This window comes from Leucopleurus acutus, assembly GCF_964270905.1.
Source record: "Leucopleurus acutus genome assembly, chromosome: 6".
Taxonomy (NCBI): Eukaryota; Metazoa; Chordata; class Mammalia; order Artiodactyla; family Delphinidae; genus Leucopleurus; species Leucopleurus acutus.
The window spans coordinates 96,155,003-96,174,072 of record NC_139149.1 but is presented as its reverse complement, the minus strand read 5'-3'; the positions used below and the strand labels follow the sequence as shown (position 1 = coordinate 96,174,072).

General features: G+C 34.6%; 2 protein-coding genes across 2 annotated transcripts in view; both read right to left on the bottom strand.

Annotated features, from left to right (window-relative positions):
• The window catches only part of VWC2L (von Willebrand factor C domain containing 2 like), a gene marked incomplete at its 3' end in the record, with an annotated part of 149,257 nt that extends 141,880 nt beyond the window's left edge, over positions 1 to 7,377 (bottom strand). The window contains exon 1 of the mRNA XM_082840652.1: positions 6,975 to 7,377. Coding sequence (XP_082696778.1) covers positions 6,975 to 7,364 — 390 coding nt within the window. The 5' untranslated portion in view covers positions 7,365 to 7,377. The remainder of the gene's footprint in view (positions 1 to 6,974) is intronic.
• Positions 7,378 to 10,427: 3,050 nt separating this feature from the next.
• The window catches only part of SPAG16 (sperm associated antigen 16), a gene marked incomplete at its 5' end in the record, with an annotated part of 884,947 nt that continues 876,304 nt past the window's right edge, over positions 10,428 to 19,070 (bottom strand). Inside the window, one exon of the mRNA XM_082840650.1 lies at positions 10,428 to 11,351. Within this exon, the coding sequence (XP_082696776.1) occupies positions 11,176 to 11,351 (176 nt within the window). The 3' untranslated portion in view covers positions 10,428 to 11,175. The remainder of the gene's footprint in view (positions 11,352 to 19,070) is intronic.

Below are 19,070 nucleotides of genomic sequence, written 5' to 3'. Positions count from 1 at the left end.
ACATGCTTGTTAGTATCACACCATTGACTAATTATGTGTTTTGGTGAGTAAAACCACAATGAAAAATAAGCAAATTTCTGACATATTCAGAAGCTTGTACAATTAGAGTTAAAGTTTGGAGGGGAGACTACCAGGTCACTCTCTTTTCAGGTTCATCTTCTCACAGTATTGGAGAGTCAGTAAGGAATGGACAGCAAAGTCTACACACAGCTCATGACTGACCTCAAGTCTGAGGTAGTCACTAGCAGTGATAAGCTCCGCAAATCCCAGATGTGGCCGCAGATCAAACACCAATCTCCTGGTGTGCCCAGGGAACAGAAGCCCATACACAAATCTCTGTAGTCATGCTTATCACACAGTTATCACCATTAACGGCAGCATCTTGCCGTATGAAGGACGGTGATAAAAATCAGTGGGTGAGTCTATATATAACTAATCAAAGGGCCAGCTGATCATCAAATCTCTTAAAATTTAAAGTAAGTGACTTTTTCAGACTATTTCATCCCTTCAGGGGTTAACTTGGAAGCCATTTATTCCTACAATTCTAATCCCTCATTTTAAAAAGTGTTGAGGGTCATTTCCAGTTCTCATCGGAGCTTTTGAAAAATTATTTCAAAAATCTGGTCTGTTTTCTAGATATAATGTAGTTTTGTAGAATTAAAACATGTCAAGTGAGCACAATATAAAAAGAAAGAGAAAGGTTTGAGGAACTTTATAAAGTTTTAACAAAATTGACTTCTAATCTTTGAAACTGGTCAGACATTATACAAATTGAGCAGAGGCTCCCTAGTTGTATACAAAGATGGATATTCCCCATTGAGACTTATCCACTTTGAGCTTGTTTGTTGTACAGGCTGAGGGCTGAGCTTCAGAGGAGCCACTGTCATTACTGGTTAAGATTACTTAATCTCTGTTATTTTGTAGCTACTTGAAAGGAGAAGCCATTCTTGAATTCACTCAAAGGCAGTTTCAGTATTAAAAACTACAGCATGTTCTGCAAAACAAAAACTGCATTTTGCAGAGTCAGTGATTGTGGAATTAGCCTTTTCAATCTCCCAACAAAGACCTCAATTATCTTTGTTGTATGAAATTATGATGTTTTCTAGGACTTTCTTTGGATGAAATCTTACAAATGCCCCTGTTTGTTCCATTAATCATTTGTTGAGAACTTGTATATCCTCTCTTGGGAAAAATATCTTTAAAAATCCCACCCATATTCTTAAAATTCACCCATTTCTCTGTTATTAAAATAAATACAGAGGGTCAAAAAATAAAAAAAATAAAAATAAACCCTTCCAGTTGTTAGGATGAAACTTTCACTGCCTTGCCTCTCATATTTCAGCAGGACATAACACATTTGATTCCATTTGGTGGCATTAAAATACATACATACATGCAACCTTCATACCTCTGGAAAGATGCATTCTGCACCCCTCTGTCCAGTACAAACATCTTAGTTTCTGTGCCTCTCATAGAAGCTGGTGCCATGGCAGATGAGTGGGTGGGGTACAATAAGCTGTATTTCTGCAAAGTGTTAACTATTGGTCCCTTCAATTGAGATTTCTTTACAGCCCCCCATTTTTTTTCCTGTTCTTTCACATATTTGGTTATCAGTTCCTAGAATGTGTTACTTTTCCATTCTTTCTCTGTATTAAAACAAACAGACATTAAAAAAAGAAACCTCCCAGTCCTAAATTCAAAAATCCTTTCTACTCACTTTTACAGATTTCATGTTACATTTAATGTCCATTAATGTTAATTGGACATTAATGATGGGGGCATAGATTAATGAGAAAGTTGGGAAACCTGTCTTCCTATGAATGTACCCACTGAAGAGTGAGTCAGTTCTAAACCTTAGTTGGCATCGACATTTTTTATGGGTGTGATGATTTGGCAGAATACTCTGAGTGATTAATTTTCTGTCCTCTTTGCTGCTTTCCTCAAGATTTAAATGTTAAATCCAAAATTCAGGGCAAAAACTAGGCAGCTTACCACAGCATGAAAACATGTTTTTTTTTTTTTTTTTAAAAAGCAATAACATATTTACAAAATGCAAAATGAGAAAATAATCACACTGAACCTATTAAAAATAAAAACCAGAAACCTGCTCAACTGTCAGTGTCTGAAATAAAACTAAAACAGTACAAGTTTTAAAGTATAAAAAAATCCAAAATGGCTAATTCTAGCTGAGAGTTATAAAAATACTGAGCAAAATAAGAAATTATTTCTCCATTTAAGAAACTCAGCATGAGATAGTTATCACAGAGCCAAAGCTGATAGAACCTACATTTCCAATCAAGTTTTTCTGTAGGAAATGTTATTGTAATTTATTATTTATACTTCTTATTTCTCAAAAAGTAGGTTCCAGTGTCATTTTGCTTGAGTACACATAAAAGAAAGATGAGAAAATCTACTATACAATGACCTTTAACTTAATACAATATTACCAGAACACTGGAAAATTTAGAGTTTTCAAAAAGGGTAGAGAGAAATCCATTTTCAAAGCTTGCATCAATGTGTTGAAAAAACCCCAACGTTTATAAATAACATTATTTTTTCCATCAGGTGACACATGTATATCAATTTTTTTAAACCACATTAAATGTTTATTTTTTACTGAGGTATAGTTGATGTACAATGTTATAAGTTTCAGGTGTACAACATAGCGATTTACGTTTAAATTTAGTGATCAGAAAAGACTGAAGTAGGGACTTCAGTATGTCTTTGTAACTGTATAGAGTGAGACCACACAACTAAAACACTGGATGGTCATTACAACACTTGGGATGGAGATGCAATGCAAGATGAATATTGGTTAGGAAGGGGTAGGGGAGAAGGAGTAGAAAGTAGAAGCAGTTTGGAAATATATGAACAATGCGTGTCATCTTTAGGGGTCCCAAGAGCACTCTTTACCTGAAGCTTGAATGCTTCTCTAATTAAAATGGGGAGGTCAACACATAAACAGAAATTAAGGCATTTTAAAGGAACTTTTTTTATTCTATGTGTTCAGTTATAACCTGACTCATTTTGTTCACCAAAATACATTAAATACCTGTTATGTGGTTTATATGGGGCTGGGGTTGGGAACAGAGGAGGAAAAAGAAAACACCGTCCCTAGCCTCAAAGGGTTCACTGTCCAGTGGGAGAGACAGGTCCTTTCACTTTATATTATTGCAGTGTGACAGAGGTGGTAAAGGTGGTGAAGAGTTTATATTCTGAAGCCAGGATGCCTGGGTTTGAATCCTAGTTCTTCTACTTTAGATATGGTGTTGGGCAAGCTGCTTACACTTTGGTGCTTCAGTTTTCTTGTCTGTAAAACAGTGCTAAGGAAAGTGTAACCTCATAGTGTTATTATGAAATGTGCTATAATACATATAACGGCCTTAATGGTGTCTGGCTATGATTATTGTCCTTGTTATAATGGTGTGAGACGCAGCCCAGGATACATAAGTAGGACAGTCAGAGAGGGCTTTGCAGTTGAGATGAGATTTAAATGGAATTCTGAAGCAATCTAGTAAGACTTATACAGGTGTGTATAAATGGTGAAAAAGTATGGACAGCATGTGCAAGCACACAGGGAAGAGAAGTCACTGAGAGTTTGAGATACTTGGAGAGGTTGATGAGTAGAATCTAGACTATACTAGGGAATTTAGAGTTTTATCCTCAAGACTTCCCTGAATGTTTCTGTTCTTTGCATGCTGGTCATCTCATTCTTTGTTTTCTGCAACAGTCCCACCTCCCCAGCCATTAATATCACTTCATCTCTATTCAGTTATATACTTGGCTATAAAGTCATTTTGTTTAAAAAACATATTTAACTAGGTCATCTCTATGTATAACAACTGCATTTTGTCCCTTGTTATTCTTTAGACTGAATCGAAATCTTTTGGCCCAGTACTCAAGTTCCTCTTTCCACTTTCCAAAAATGCTATGCAAATTTACCTCTCTCTCCTTATAATGGCATTTTAGTAAGATCCAGCTTCCTGTTATTCTCATCTCCCTCCTCTCCTTGCAGATTTTATTCATCCCAATCTCTGATTTTGCTCAAGCAGTTTCCTCTTTGGAACTTCTCCCTGGATAAATTTTAATTTTTTAAGAACAGGGTCATCTGTGACCATCCTGAAGAAAAAGAAAGTTTGACCAAACCTCACACCATGTGGATAAGCTTCTGGCACCACAATCCCTTGGTGTTGACCTTCACAGTCACATACTTTAGACTTCCTTTTCCCCACTTCTCTCTACACGTTGTTCATGCCTTCCTTGTGGGTGGAGATTTTGCCTTCTAGATACCTTACTTTCTAATGTATGTACAGTACATCTACAGTATCTTATATAACAAAAAGCCCAATAAATACTTGTTGGATGAATATATAACATGTAAAAATATCTTGTAATACAACCTCCTTAATAACATGCTAAGATTATTATGTGAAAGTTGCATACAGCTTTAAAGGTCAGCTTACAAGAGACAGGAAACTAAATTAGAGAATCAGATGGCTGATATTTACTAAGGCGTACATAGTTCACATAGATAAGTAGAACATTTAAAAAAAGGTGTTGGAATTCTTTCACTTGAGTGACTTTTAAAATCGAGCTTCCGTCATAAAAATGTAGGTGAAGACGTGGAGGAATGGAGAATTTAGAGTAAATCCCTGGACATTAGAGTTTAGAAGGAGTGAAACAACCTTTTGTTCAATATCTATTGTGTACCAGTCATCACAAGACTGCTAACTTCATATAAATTATCTCACAAAATCTTTCCAACATCTCCTCCCATCAGAAGTAATGATCATGATGGCCATTTTGTAACAAAAGCTACTGTGGCTCCAAAAGTTTAAGGACTCCTTCCAAAATCTTACATCTAAGTGATGAATTTGGGATATGAATCCAGGTCTTTCTGACTCTAGAGCCAAAGTGCTTTGATATAGGCTTTCTTGTTTGCATGTATTTATAAATAGGTTAAATAACTTGACAATTTTGGACAGGTAACAAACTTTCTTGGTCTCAGTTCTTCATTCTTATTAATGATCTCTAAAGCTCTTAAAACTAAATCCTTGTGAAAAAGTGGCATCTGTTTTCTTTTTTTAAATCACATTGATTTAAGATCAATGATATTGAAAGTCAGGGAAAAAGTTGTGCAAATCAACGGATTAAATATTAACTATAGCAGGGACAGATAGTTGGAGTAAAGCAATTACTAACTTGCTATGTCTTTATTATTTGACATGGTAAAATAATTATTACCTTTGAAATAAAATAAAATCTAATAAAAACAGGGAAAACTTTAGCATTTTAAGTGGTGAGCTAAGTTAAAAAAAGTCAGTATCTTTTCTTCTTTTATATAATTTGGTAATCAATATGTAATAATCTCACATTTTATCTGGGGTACTTTTTGCTTAGGCTGGGCTATCTTAAAATGTCTTTTTGCATTCTACTCTAGATAAATATGCATGTTAGAGGAGAGTGACATGATTCTAGAACCACGTCTAGAGTCAATCACGTGTTGAGTATTTGCATTTACTTTTGTTAACCTAAGAGTAAAAGTAGCTAATATCAAAATGTGTCCAAGATGTTAAAGACCAGAAAGGCATTAATAAATATATGATACTCAACTATTATTTGATGTCAATAATGGTAATTTTACTAGACTCTCAAGCCTCTTCTCAATATTGTGCAACAAAGTATCATATATGTGAAAAAAAAGTCTAGAATAACACTTATGTGTAAGAAAGTTGAATATGATAATTATCATTAAAATTTCTCTCATGTCCTGAGGAATCTAGTTCAAATAAATGGGTTCCCTGGGTAAATTAGAACTGGTATGAGCCCATAACTTGGAATAGACCAAATGCAATGAATTGCCAATACACAGGAAGTACTCTGATCATGATCAGTTAAAACCTTTTTCCACGTATTGACTTCTTCCACCATTTGATTCTTGTAAAGAAGGAAGTTGCGTCAGTGCTAATAACTGAACATTTCTTCTCTCAAACATAAAGTCTCACTGAAAACTAGCTATATCTTCTTTTGCCTACAAGATACTGAGCACCTTGTTCACAGAACTTGGTTAGGTGAAATGAAAATCTTTATATCAAGCCATCAGTATGACAGAAACTCCAAGGCATTAACTGCCATTACATCTGAGGACATGTTGATATATTAATTTATACCTTAAGGGTTCATACCTGGCTGTAGGAAATGCTAATTAAAACTAGTCATTAGAGAAAAGGGACTCCAAGAAGAGATAAAAGTGAATTCCAAGTTACTTGAAAATATGACACAAGCATAAAAGAAAGATTAAGAAATACCATGGAGGCTGAAAGGCTGAAAAATTAGTCTTTTTTTTTTTTTTTTTACTACCTTTTACAAGGGACTATGATAAAAATTCAGTTCTCTCTGGGGTCCTGTAAGTAAAAAAAAAAAAATCTAATGAGCAGAGAATAGAATGGGGACCATGCTCTACAACAAGTAAGTCCAATGTATATTCTTAATATAAAGACCACAGCTCAGAAGTGTGTCTCTGTAGCACTTGCATTTCTGTACACTAAATAGATAACTCTAGACTATAATTAAATGGCTCCAACTACAGGCTAATAAGCTACACACACACACACACCCAAAAACTCACAGAATTTAAACACATAAATGGACACATAGCCTTTAAACAAAGTTGTTTCCTTCAGAAAACATATTTTGTTATAACACCAAGGAAATGTTTAAGGGCAAAAATAAAAGATGGCAACATGCTCCAAATACTTCTGAAGGAAAAAGTTATTGTGAAACCCTACAGATACTGATCAACAAACCAATTACCTATTTGTTGACCACACTGGTACTTATGCTAACTGGAGTCATATTCTTGTAAATCAAAGAGAAATTTAAAACTGTGTTTTTCCAACTGTAATTTTAATGTAGTAATCTAAGTATGTGGTGTAAAAAGTTAGTATTCAATAAATAAGAAGGGTAACTCATACCTTAAATTCCTCCAAGATTTTGTAATTTTTCCCATGATATTCACAAGAGTTTTTCACTTCCTTGCACTCAGGACAGCATCCATTGTGTTCCACTTTAGTACATTTTGGGTGAATTTTAGGGCATTCTGGCTGGTCACAAACAGGTCCATCCAGAGCACAGACACATGGACAGTTGGAATGCCCTGGGAAAAATCGTTCTCCCAACTTGTACACAAAGCCGCTGTCATCCACACACCCTTTCCCTCGATAGTCATCAAAAATCAGATTGTCATTACTGGAAGTCTGGTCACCTTCATCAGCAGGATAGTCTTCATGACTGATGGCAGCAGAGGTGACCAATCTGGGGATGACCAACAGAAGTATGCAAGCTTCATGAATATGAAGAGCCATCCCCCTCCTCAAAGGATTCTGGATGTTCTCCTAATATTAGATATACTCAGCTCCTTCCATGAGAATACAAGAGGGGCAGGCTGAAAAATAAATATTTAAAAAGAATAATTTGACATATATAAAGAGAATATAGATTCCTTTAAACCCATGCTCTTAACATGTTTATTTGAGATCTATTTGGAAGCTACTAAGACCTCAAATCGACTAAGTTCATACAACTATCTACACTTTATTATGAAGTTTGGAGAGTTGATCCTTGGCAATATATGCATTAAAATTGTCCTTTATGGACTTACTTTGCCTAGGAATCTTCAGCTTAAATTTACCTTCTGAATTTCAAAGGTCTAGCTTTGTCTAAATTGTAAGAAGTGGTTTTACCGAGACTCAAAGGGTGATCTTACTAATAGTTACAAATAACTCGAGAATATTTGAATTCACGTTCTCTTTGAATTCACTGATTAATGAGTGACAGAATGTATATATGTTACAATCATCTGAAAGAAAACTCAGGAGATTAGTGAGAAGACATTCTACTTCTAAAAGAAAGGGAAGAAACCAACAGCTGAATTTAAATTATCATTGGATGCAGCTACTACAAAGGTCTTCCTACTTCTTTACGCCCATAATTGGAGAACAATGGTCTCAATATAGGTGACTTGTTTAAGTGAACATGAATCTGGATTTTGAAACATAGTTAAGCAGGAAAATAGCACAACTATTCCACAGTGAATAAAAGAAAGAAAACTTTAAATAATAAATAAGAAAATGCCAGGTATTGAAAAGGATTTGTTAAAAATTTATTTGTACTATTGTCCACACCTTTATTTTACTCAGGAAGTAAGCTCCTAGTGGACAGGAAAGATGTATCTGTAAATTATTTTTACAGCAACCTGACTCTAATATTCATGTAATAAATACTACTTGAATTAATTCAATATAAAATAAATGACATTCACACACTCTTGAAAACATAACTGTTTTTTGACATGCCAAAGATACTTGCATTTAGGCAATTTGCATAAAAATGCCAGTGTAACTGTTTATTGAAGTTTCTTAAAAATAATAGGGTGTTGCCAATTCATAGAAAATATGCCATATTAATTTGGTGTTATTGACTCTTGTACACTTCACTTAGTATTAGTGCTTGGTGGGGGGTGTTGGCAGTGGGCTCTTATTTAAATTATCAGAGTGACTAACTCATACAAAGCCTTGGGAAAACTGTGACTTTAGGGAGTAATAGATAAGAAAAGTGTAAAATAGTTCATTTGCCTATTTAAATGGTGCTGGCTTTATGCCAATATTGCTAAAATTGTATACAGGACATTTTCAGATCATTTATAAATGTTATTTGTTGGTTTATTTTCAGATTATAATAGCAATGATAAACCATCGATTTTTAGTCTAACATATGCAGATAATTTTAAATAAGATAAAGATAGCATTAGAAAACTTCAAGAACTATTATACTTGCATTTTAAGTTAGATATGCAAATTCTAGTAATAATAAAATGGAAGGGAGTATATTCATGACCTCCTTTAAGAGAAAACTGCTCTCTAATATTAGAATTCCTTTTGGGTAGGTAATGATAAAGGAGATGGATTTCTTTTAAAATATGTCAAAAACAGTGAGTCATGACAGAACAAAAAAAAAGCAAACCTATAATTCTACTTGAGAAGCTGGAAGCTCCCTTTGACAAAGCATTTTTTCCCTTAAATTACTACAGAGCCCACAAACATAATACAAGCTTCTGAAAAAGCATAATTTTCCAATTAAAGCGTGCATTTCCCACATATTTAGAAAGTTTATCTTAGAAGAAAAAGGAGCTATTGTGCTTTCTTATAGTTTTCTAGTAGTATCTGTCAATACATGCAAGATAAGCCATATAAAATACACATATCATTCTGTTTCAAAAGGACATAGAAAATGATCTCTTTGTAAGCTACAGGTAGGCATTAATGTGTCAGGTTAGGGTGAATGTAAACTTAAAGGTAAAAATAGGGATGTAATACCTACTTTATATAAACATTAAGCATGCTTTTATTATATGAAATATATTTTAAAATCTGCATGGAGAAAACAAGGTCTTTTCAGTATAAGAAAGTTATTTTTTTCAAGAGCATTCTTCTTAATTAAGCTACTCTAGTTCAGTTTAATATTTAAGAGAAGAAACATTAGAGAAATCAAAATGTTTATCTGAAGATTTTTAAATAAGTAAGAAAACATTGCTATACTGAGGATCACTTCCCAGCTAAACTTTCCCCCCACCCCATATTGCTACATATGATTTTAAATGCCTGCATCTATTTCTTTGAGAAAACAAACATAACTCATGTCATGAGATACTTACCTAATCACTCTGGAGCTTAAATGGTGGTGGTGGGGGTCATTGACCAATACAAACTAAAAGATCAGGTATGTTTTAGAAAAGCAGTTTCTTTTTAATTATCCAAAGAATACATTTTCAGGCTTGAATTAAAGGCAATCCATTCTACCTCCCATTTCAAAACACAGTCAAGAAGCAGTCTCCCGCCCTTCCAGAGAGAAACACTGCAGACACACATAAGAAATATGCTTTGGATCTGTCTTCAGAATTCAAAGCAAGAAGCAATGCTGGTCCTATAGCAATCCAGACCCCAGTAGCAGAATCATGTTGAACTTATTTTTAGCCTTTTCCCAGATCCTTCTATGAAATTTCCCGGCTGATTACGCCTCCTCCACACATGAGTTCACTTACACAGTGTTTGATATGGCAGTAGAGGTGATTTGGCTAGGCTCTGAGGATCAAAATCAGCGACAGCATGCTGTAGCTTAAAACCCACTCCGCTGGCAATACCGTCAGCATCATCCACGATATGTTGCTTGAATCCCCTCTTAAACACCAGAAAATACTAACTGTGGACGTGAAGGAAAGGAGCAACTTTAGCTGGGTTTCTGCATCACTGAGAGCAGTTTGCAGACTGCTGATTTGGAGCTCATTCTGCCGGCAGCTGGGAATTCCTCAGCACCACGGACAGCGCCAACAACTGGCTTCTGAGCCAAGCTCGGTCGAAATCCGAGCTGCTCCTTTGGACCAGGCTAGAGCGTTCTCTAAGCAGTCGCACTTTATACAGTGGATGCATGCATTGGGAGCGGGAAAGGCATTTTACGTGCAAGATACTTACTTGCATTGAGACTACGATTTTTTTTCTTTTCATTTTTTATTGTAATTATACTTAATGCATTCTCCCATGGGCTTCAGAGATGAAAGTTCTGGAAGAGCCTAGCATTTAGACTTAAGCCATCTGCAGTCTCTGATTATTATTAACAGATAAAGTGTAATCATTGTTAAAGAATCTGTGAAAATGTATGCTCCCCAATTCTACTTGACCCTTTGCTTACAGAAAGACTTTCCCTGTGCTACATGATTAAACTTCAGGTCTTCCTGCAGTTTAGATTTGATTTTTAAAAAAAGTAGCCTGGTTCTCCTGCAGTTTGTTTTGTAACATTCAAAATCAATCTGTAATTCATCTAGTCTGTCATTAGGCGTCATTGTAAAGCTGTTTCTTCCAAACTGCTAGCAAAGATGCTCTGTCTCGAAATTCTTATCAAAAGGAGAAAGAAAAAGACCCAGACACAAATAAATGAGCAGAAAGTTTTTTTTTTTAATTGGTAACAGTAATGAGCACTAAAATATATGTCCAAAGCATGTTTTAAAGCAAATTGTAAATGTCACCTGCTGGCATATTTAACCAGATATTTACTGGTTTGGGACTATACAAGGCATTTTCAAGCCTTAAAGGGAACGCCCTCCACAGTGGGATATGCTGACCATCAAGACCACGTTCGAATGGTGCCGTCGGAGTCTCCAGAAAACAGAGTCTCTCCATCATGAGAAAATACGACCGTGTGAGCCTCACTCTCGTGGCCCATCAATTTGTGGATCTGCCCTGATTTAAGATCCAGTAAATGGATAACCCCATTGCCACTTGCTTGAGCTAAAACTTGACCTGACAGAAAGAGGGAGGGAGGGAGAAAGAGGGAGAGAGAATGAATATCAAAGTTTTATTTCAAGCAGTCACAGTTTATAAGCAACAGAATATACAGTTTTGTTTCAACTGTAATTCAGATTCATTTTACGTTAGATGTCAGTCATTAAATATGAACTAACTCCTGGCTGTATAGGAAATAATTCCAGTTAAAATTAAGATATGCCAGTGATTAGATTATAAAATTTTTAAATGCTCTATCTACTTTATATGCAGAGGTCATCAAATGCCCTGCTAGTCTCCTTATATTTGGGATTAATAATTTTGAGAAGATGAGATTGAAAGCAATTAAGCAATGAAGCTTTCTTTTTTCAAGTGAATTATTTCTGAAAAAAAGTATTAAAAAATAGGATTCAAAATGTATCTAAGGCAAAGATATATATATATATACACATATATACAGGTATACATATATACACATACACATATTTACATATATACACACAGTGGGTAATTTATAACTTAAATTTGTTTATTATACTTAAATTTGTTTAGTATACTAAGTCACTACTTAGAACTAATAATATACATTTATACTTTAAAAATTGTGGTACTCATTAGCGCAACAAATTGTTTTTGGAGTTGAAGTGAAAATAAATACCTCCATATCAAAGATGTCTTAGGTTTTTTACTCTAATTTAAAATTCAAAATTCTGTTAAACTAAAATTTTGTGTCATAAGAGAGCTAAATACTGCACAGAGTATTGTCATAATATTTATACCATATATTTGTGAGTTAATAATTTCCTTAAAGTGAAAAACATATCAGCAATCCCATTCTAACTAATACTTTTTTTTTTTTTTTTTTTTTTTTTTTTTTTTTTGCAGTACACGGGCCTCTCACTGCTGTGGCCTCTCCTGTTACAGAGCACAGGTTCCGGACGCGCAGGCTCAGCGGCCATGGCTCACGGGCCCAGCCGCTCTGCGGCATGTGGGATCTTTCCGGACTGGGGCACGAACCCGCGTCCCCTGCATCAGCAGGTGGACTCTCAACCACTGCGCCACCAGGGAAGCCCAATACTTTTTATTAAAGAAGTCCAGCAGCAAACTATCAGGGAATTTGGAGGTAAGTAAAAACAACAGAATATGTCTACATAAGTATGTGGGTTAAATAAATGAGTTTAGTACTGTCACTGGGATTATCTAATCATACTTAGAAGGCATATAATATTTATCATTCCAGTAATGCCATTTAAAATTCATTAAACTCTTTCAACACGTTAGATACTGGATTTAGTACCTAACATATATATTGATGATTCCATATAATCCTTACAATATCTAATGATAAAGAAAATAATGTTAACTCCATTATATAGGTGAAGAAAGAGAGTCCTGGAAAGGCTAAGTAACTTGCTTAAGATGACACCCTAGATCCGGAGGGAGCTAGCATTTAATCACAAGCACTTTGAATCCAGAGCCTGGGGTTTTAGTCATTTTTTCCACATCCAGCACAGCATTTTTATCAGTGATGCCTTCTTGACAGATGTTAAGTAGGTGATATATTGTTAAAATAGAATTTTTCCATTCCATAATAAAAATTCAATAATAATATTGCCATAAAGTCACAGTCAAATATTTAATCAAGAATTATAACCCAAATTGACATGAATCTCTCTAAAACAGAGAAAAGTTATAAAAGTAAAGTTAATCATGATAAATATGGCCTATTTGCAAACCTTTATATCTACTGAGCTTCTTCATTTAGAACAAAGCCTGACACAGCAAAGATCCTTAGGATGGATTAGAGTGTCCAAAGCAGCAGATGTGAATATTTATTATAAAGCCCCTTCTACTAAGTCTTTGCCGACAGAGGCATTACATGTGGATTACACTTCCAGCCACACATTGTAGGCAATTGTTGTTTGTGACTTTCCTAAGAATGAAATAACTTTTTTCTTGTATTCTTCACACAACAACTAGGAAGGTGGTAAATATCATTTTCTATTTTTGAAAACAAAACCAAACAGAATCAAAGCCTGTAAAGAAAAAGGAAAGAATTTAGCTTTTAAACCATTATCTTTTGTTGGAGTCAAATCTGTAAAAGTTTTAATTGGAAGTATTTATGAAAGTCCTCTGTAATTCCTGAAAGCTTGTTCAGTAAAATAGAGAAGATGATAACATTGGAATTTAATGATAGGATTATATAATTCGGCAGCACCGTGCCTCAGGTATCTAAAAAATGTGTCTTTGTTAGAACAGATTTGAGTCAGCAAGTTTATGGTGAGGTTTTCAGGTTTACTTGAACTCATTTTCAAAAGGCTGTAAGATTGTGTGTGTGTGTGTATATAGACATAAAATCATGTTCATCTCTAAATATTGGATTATTACATGGCATATAATGTCTGACCCCAAAATTAGTTTTACTAGGATCTGAGATGCTGAACTCTTTCTAGGTTAGAAGATTTTCAGAATTACTTACCAGGATGTGTCAGTTACTACATTAGTATCTGTTGGTGTGAGAGACAGAGAGGTGGCACTCTCAAAAGAAAAAAATCACAGTATGACTCTTGGTGACATCTCTACAAAGCAGAGTATTAAGAGACATGTGCGTAGTTATCTTTCTATATATCCTGATGATTGGCAATAAAAAGTAAACTACAATATGAATCATTTGTCATACCAATGTCACAGTCTTAATGACAAATTTCGGAAGAATAGAAGATGTACCTACATCAAACTTGGTCAATGGAATTAAAATATGGTAGACATGAAATTTTAAATAGTACTATGAGGATTTATGAAAACTTGTACCAACAATGTTCATGTTAAAGTGAATAAGCCTCTTTCAAAATAGAAATATAATTTATTTTTTATTTCACATTTTAAAATTTTATAACATTTTAATAAAATATTAAACCATTATAACATTTTAATAAAATTTTGTCTCCTAACATGCAATTCCTGAATAGATTATTTAAAATGTCATTTAGCATGGTATTTTAAGAATAATTATACTAAATTATAAATGCACATATTCCACAAATATCACATGGATTTAAAGTATATTATTAAAAAACATAGAATAATATAGTTTGCCAACACTGATTTAAAAATAAAATAGCCAAATTGGTTCATAAAGGTATTTAAAAATATAAGTATCTCAACATGTATTAAGCAAAAAAGAAGCAAGTCTTTTTTTTTTTTTTTTTTTTTTGCGGTACGCGGGCCTCTCACTGCTGTGGCCTCTCCTGTTGCGGAGCATAGGCTCCGGACGCGCAGGCTCAGCGGCCATGGCTCACAGGCCCAGCCACTCCGCGGCACGTAGGATCTTCCTGGACCGGGGCACGAACCCGTATCCCCTGCATCGGCAGGCGGACTCTCAACCACTGCGCCACCAGGGAAGCCCAAAGCAAGTCATTTTTTACATAACATCTAAGTTATCAGGATTCCCAAACTTTTACAGAATGGGAAGAAAGTAGGCAGTCTGGGGAGAAGATTGATATAATTTTATAACTGCTATTCTTTTATATAAATCAGTAAATATCAACAATGAGTGATTATGACTGTCTTGATCCACACATCTCTGAAAAACTTAATACTTGTTTTTATCCATCAAGACTTCAGAATAATTTCTTGTTGGTTAAATCAGTATCTTGTTTGTTGACCAATGAGTTTGAATGAGGATAACATGTATTACTATCCATTTTACTCTATTGGATTAATTTGCTAACTTCTTTTGGCTAAAGAAGATAAGCACTAAATTTCACCTTTACTCAAAGTATTGCTCTGCTATTGGATGAGCGAACAAACCTTTAAAAATTAGTGTTTCACTCAAATTTTAGTTCTAAATTAACTTATAATTTACTTAACATAATAGAGCTTCTTTATACTCTGTTTTAAAAAGTAATTTTTTGAAAAATGTAGGTTTAATAATATCTTGAGCAAAGCAGTCTCAATTGGATTTGGTATAAAACTTGAATGTTTGAATCTCTTGAAGTTTATAAAATGAATTAACCCATGGAGATTGAGTGGTAACATTTTATCTGGGTATATGTAATCATTTTGGATGAACCAACAAAAACTGGAAACTCTGCATTCTAACAAACTGTGCAAATAAAATATTGGCACTTTTTCAAACTAAAGAATTTAAAATTAATTTCAGATAACTTACATGTGTGAAAATTCAATTTGAGAGTATACACCTAAAATACCCAGGAGTTACCTGAATTTTTTAACACTTACCTCCTAACCTAGACAAATCCTTAAGTTTAGGAATTCTGCATATTACCTACTACTGAAATATTTTTGACACTAACTATGAAACTTGACATAATCAGTAATGAGTACATGCTTGTTGCAGGAGGAGTTGTGGTAGGATATAAATAGTAGTATAATATTGATTTTTTTTTTAAAAGAAAGGATATGAGTTTCTTTGTCTTTCAGATCTACTAGAATGAGTTCACAGTAGCCATCGTTTATTGAGCATCTAGAGCTCCACTGGGTACCTCACATGTTCTGCACTCAATCCTAACAGGTAGATATTCTCCCTTTTTAGCTAATGAAGAAAGACTCAGAGAAGGTCAAGCTGGGATTTGAATTGAAATATTTATTATTCAAAAAGTCTTGCTCCTTTTATTGGCTTTAAAATTTCTTTCATAAATTACAACTCAGATAAGTGTGACACTTGGGGCTTCTCTTTGAGTGCCACTGAATTTCCAAAGTAAACAGGCTCAAATTTAATGCTCATATTAACACTGAAGAAAAGAATTATGGGATTGATTTTATGACTTTGTGAAACTCTGAAACTAAAACATCCATGGGCTTCACATATCAATTCTTTTTTAATTTAATTTTTATTTTATATTGGAGTATAGTTGATTTATAATGGTGTATTGTTTCAGGTGTACAGCTAAGTGATTTAATTATGCATATACATATATCCATTCTTTTTCAGATTATTTTCCCATATAGGTTATTACAGAATACTGAGTAAACTTCCCTGTGCTATACAGTAGGTCCTTGTTGATTATCTATTTTATATATAGTAGTGTGTAATGTTAATCCAAAACTCCTAATTTATCCCTCCCCCGCCTTTTCCCCTTTGTTAACCATATTTGTTTTCAAAGTCTGTCTGTTTCTGTTTTGTGAGGAAGTTCATTTGTATCATTTTCTTCTTTAGATTCCATATATAAGTGATATCATATGATATTTGGCTTTCTCTGACTTACTTCACTTAGTATGATAATTTCTAGGTCCATCCATGTTGCTGCAAATGGCATTATATCATTTTTTTTATGGCTGAGTAATGTTCCATTGTATATATGTAACACATCTTCTTTATCCATTCCTCTGTTGATGGACATTTAGGTTGCTTCTATGTCCTGGCTATTGTAAATAGTGCTGCAATGAACACTGGGGTACATGTATCTTTTAGAATGATGGTTTTTCTCTGGATATATGCCCAGGAGTGGGACTGCTGGATTATATGGTAGTTCTTCGTTTTTTAAGGAGCCTCCGTACTGTTCTCCATAGTGGTTGTACCAATTTACATTCCCACTAAAAGTGTAGGAGGGTTGCCTTTTCTCCATACCCTGTCCAGCATTTATATTTGTAGGCTTTTTGATGATGGCCATCCTGACTGGTGTGAGGCGATACCTCATTGACATTTTGATTTGCATTTCTAATAATTAGTGATGTTGAGCATCTTTTCATGTGCTTTTTGGCCATCTGTATGCTTCTTTGGAGAAGTGTCTATTCAGATCTTCTGCCCATTTTTTTGATACTGAGCTGCATGAGCTGTCTGTACATTTTGGAGATTAATCCCTTGTTGGTCATTTTGTTTGCAAATATTGATATTTTTTCGCACATTCTGTGGGTTGTCTTTGCACTTTGTTTATAGTTTCCTTTGCTGTGCAAAAGCTTTTACACTTAACCAGGTTCCATTGGTTTATTTTTGTTTTTATTTTCATTACCCTAAGTGGTGAATCCAAAAGATATTGCTGCAATTTATGTCAAAGAGTGTTCTCCCTATGTTTTCCTCTAAGACCTTTATAGTATCCAGTCTTACATTTAGGTCTTTAATCCATTTTGAGTTTATTTTTGTGTATTGTGTTAGATAATATTCTAATTTCATTCTTTTACATGTATCTATCCAGTTTTCCCATCACCACTTATTGAAGAGACTCTTTTCTCCATTGTATATTCTTGCCTCCTTTGTCATAGAGTAGGTGGCCATAGGTGTGTGGTTTTACCTCTGGGCTTTCTATCCTGTTCCATTGAGTTATATTTCTGTTTTTGTGCCAGTACCATACTGTCTTGATTACTGTAGCTTTGTAGTATAGTCTGAAGTCAGGGCATTTGATTCCTCCAGCTCCGTTTTCCTTTCTCAAGATTGCTTTGGCTATTTGGGGTCTTTTGTGTTTCCATACAAACTGTAAAATTTTTTGTTCTAATTCTGTGAAAAATGCCATTGGTAGTTTGATAGGGATTGCATTGAATCTGTAGTTTGCTTTGGGAAGTATGGTCATTTTGAAAATATTGATTCTTCCAACCCCCAAACATGGTATATCTCTCCATCTGTTTGTGTCATCTTTGATTTCTTTCATCAGTACTTTATAGTTTTCTGAGTACAGGTCTTTTACCTTCTTAGGTAGGTTTATTCCTAGGTATTGGGTTGGCCAAAAAGTTCATTTGGTTAGTGAATACATTGTTCAATAAAATTCTTGGTGAGAATGAAAAATGTCTTTACTTAAAACCAAACGAACTTCTTGGCCAAGCCAGTATGTTCTTTTTGATGTGTGGGCAAATGGGATTGTTTCCTTAATTTCTCTTTCTGATCTTTCTTTGTTAGTGTATAGGAATGCAAGACATTTCTGTGTATTAATTTTGTATCCTGCAACTTCACCAAATTCATTGATGAGCTCTAGTAGTTTTCTGGTAGCATCTTTAGGATTTTCTATGTACAGTATCATGTTATCTGCAAACAGTGAGTTTTACTTCTGCTTTTCCAATTTGGATTTCTTTCATTTCTTTTTCTTCTTTGACTGCCATTGCTAGGACTTCCAAAATTATGTTTAAGAAAAGTGGTGAGAGTGGATATCCTTGCCTTGTTCCTGATCTTAGGGGAAATACTTTCAGTTTTTCACTGTTGAGAATGATGTTTGCTGTGGGTTTGTCATATATGGCCTTTATTATATTGAGGTAGGTTCCCTCTATGCCTACATTGTGGAGAGGTGTTTTTTTTTTTATATCATAAATGGTGTTGAATTTTGTCAAAAGCTTTTTCTGCATCTACTGAGATGATCATATGGTTTTTATTCTTCAGTTTGTTAATGTGGTGTACCACAATGATTTGCATATATTGAAGAATCCTTGCATCCCTGGGATAAATCCCACTTGATCACAGTGTATGATCCTTTTAATGTGTTGTTGGATTCTGTTTGCTAGTATTTTGTTCAGGATTTTTGCATCTATGTTCATCAGTGATATTATCCTGTTCAGTGATATTATCCTGTAATTATTTTTTGTGTTATCTTTGGTTTTGGTATCAGGGTGATGGTGGCCTCATAGAATGAGCTTGGGAGCGTTCCTTCCTCTGCAATTTTTTGGACGAGTTTCAAGATAGGTGTTAACTCTCAGCAGACCGGTGCTTGCTGCAGGGTTTCCTAGCAGCGGTGGCAGCTTGCCCACTCCCCAGGACAGCAGGGACAGTGATTGGTGCCTGCTTGCAGGTCCCCT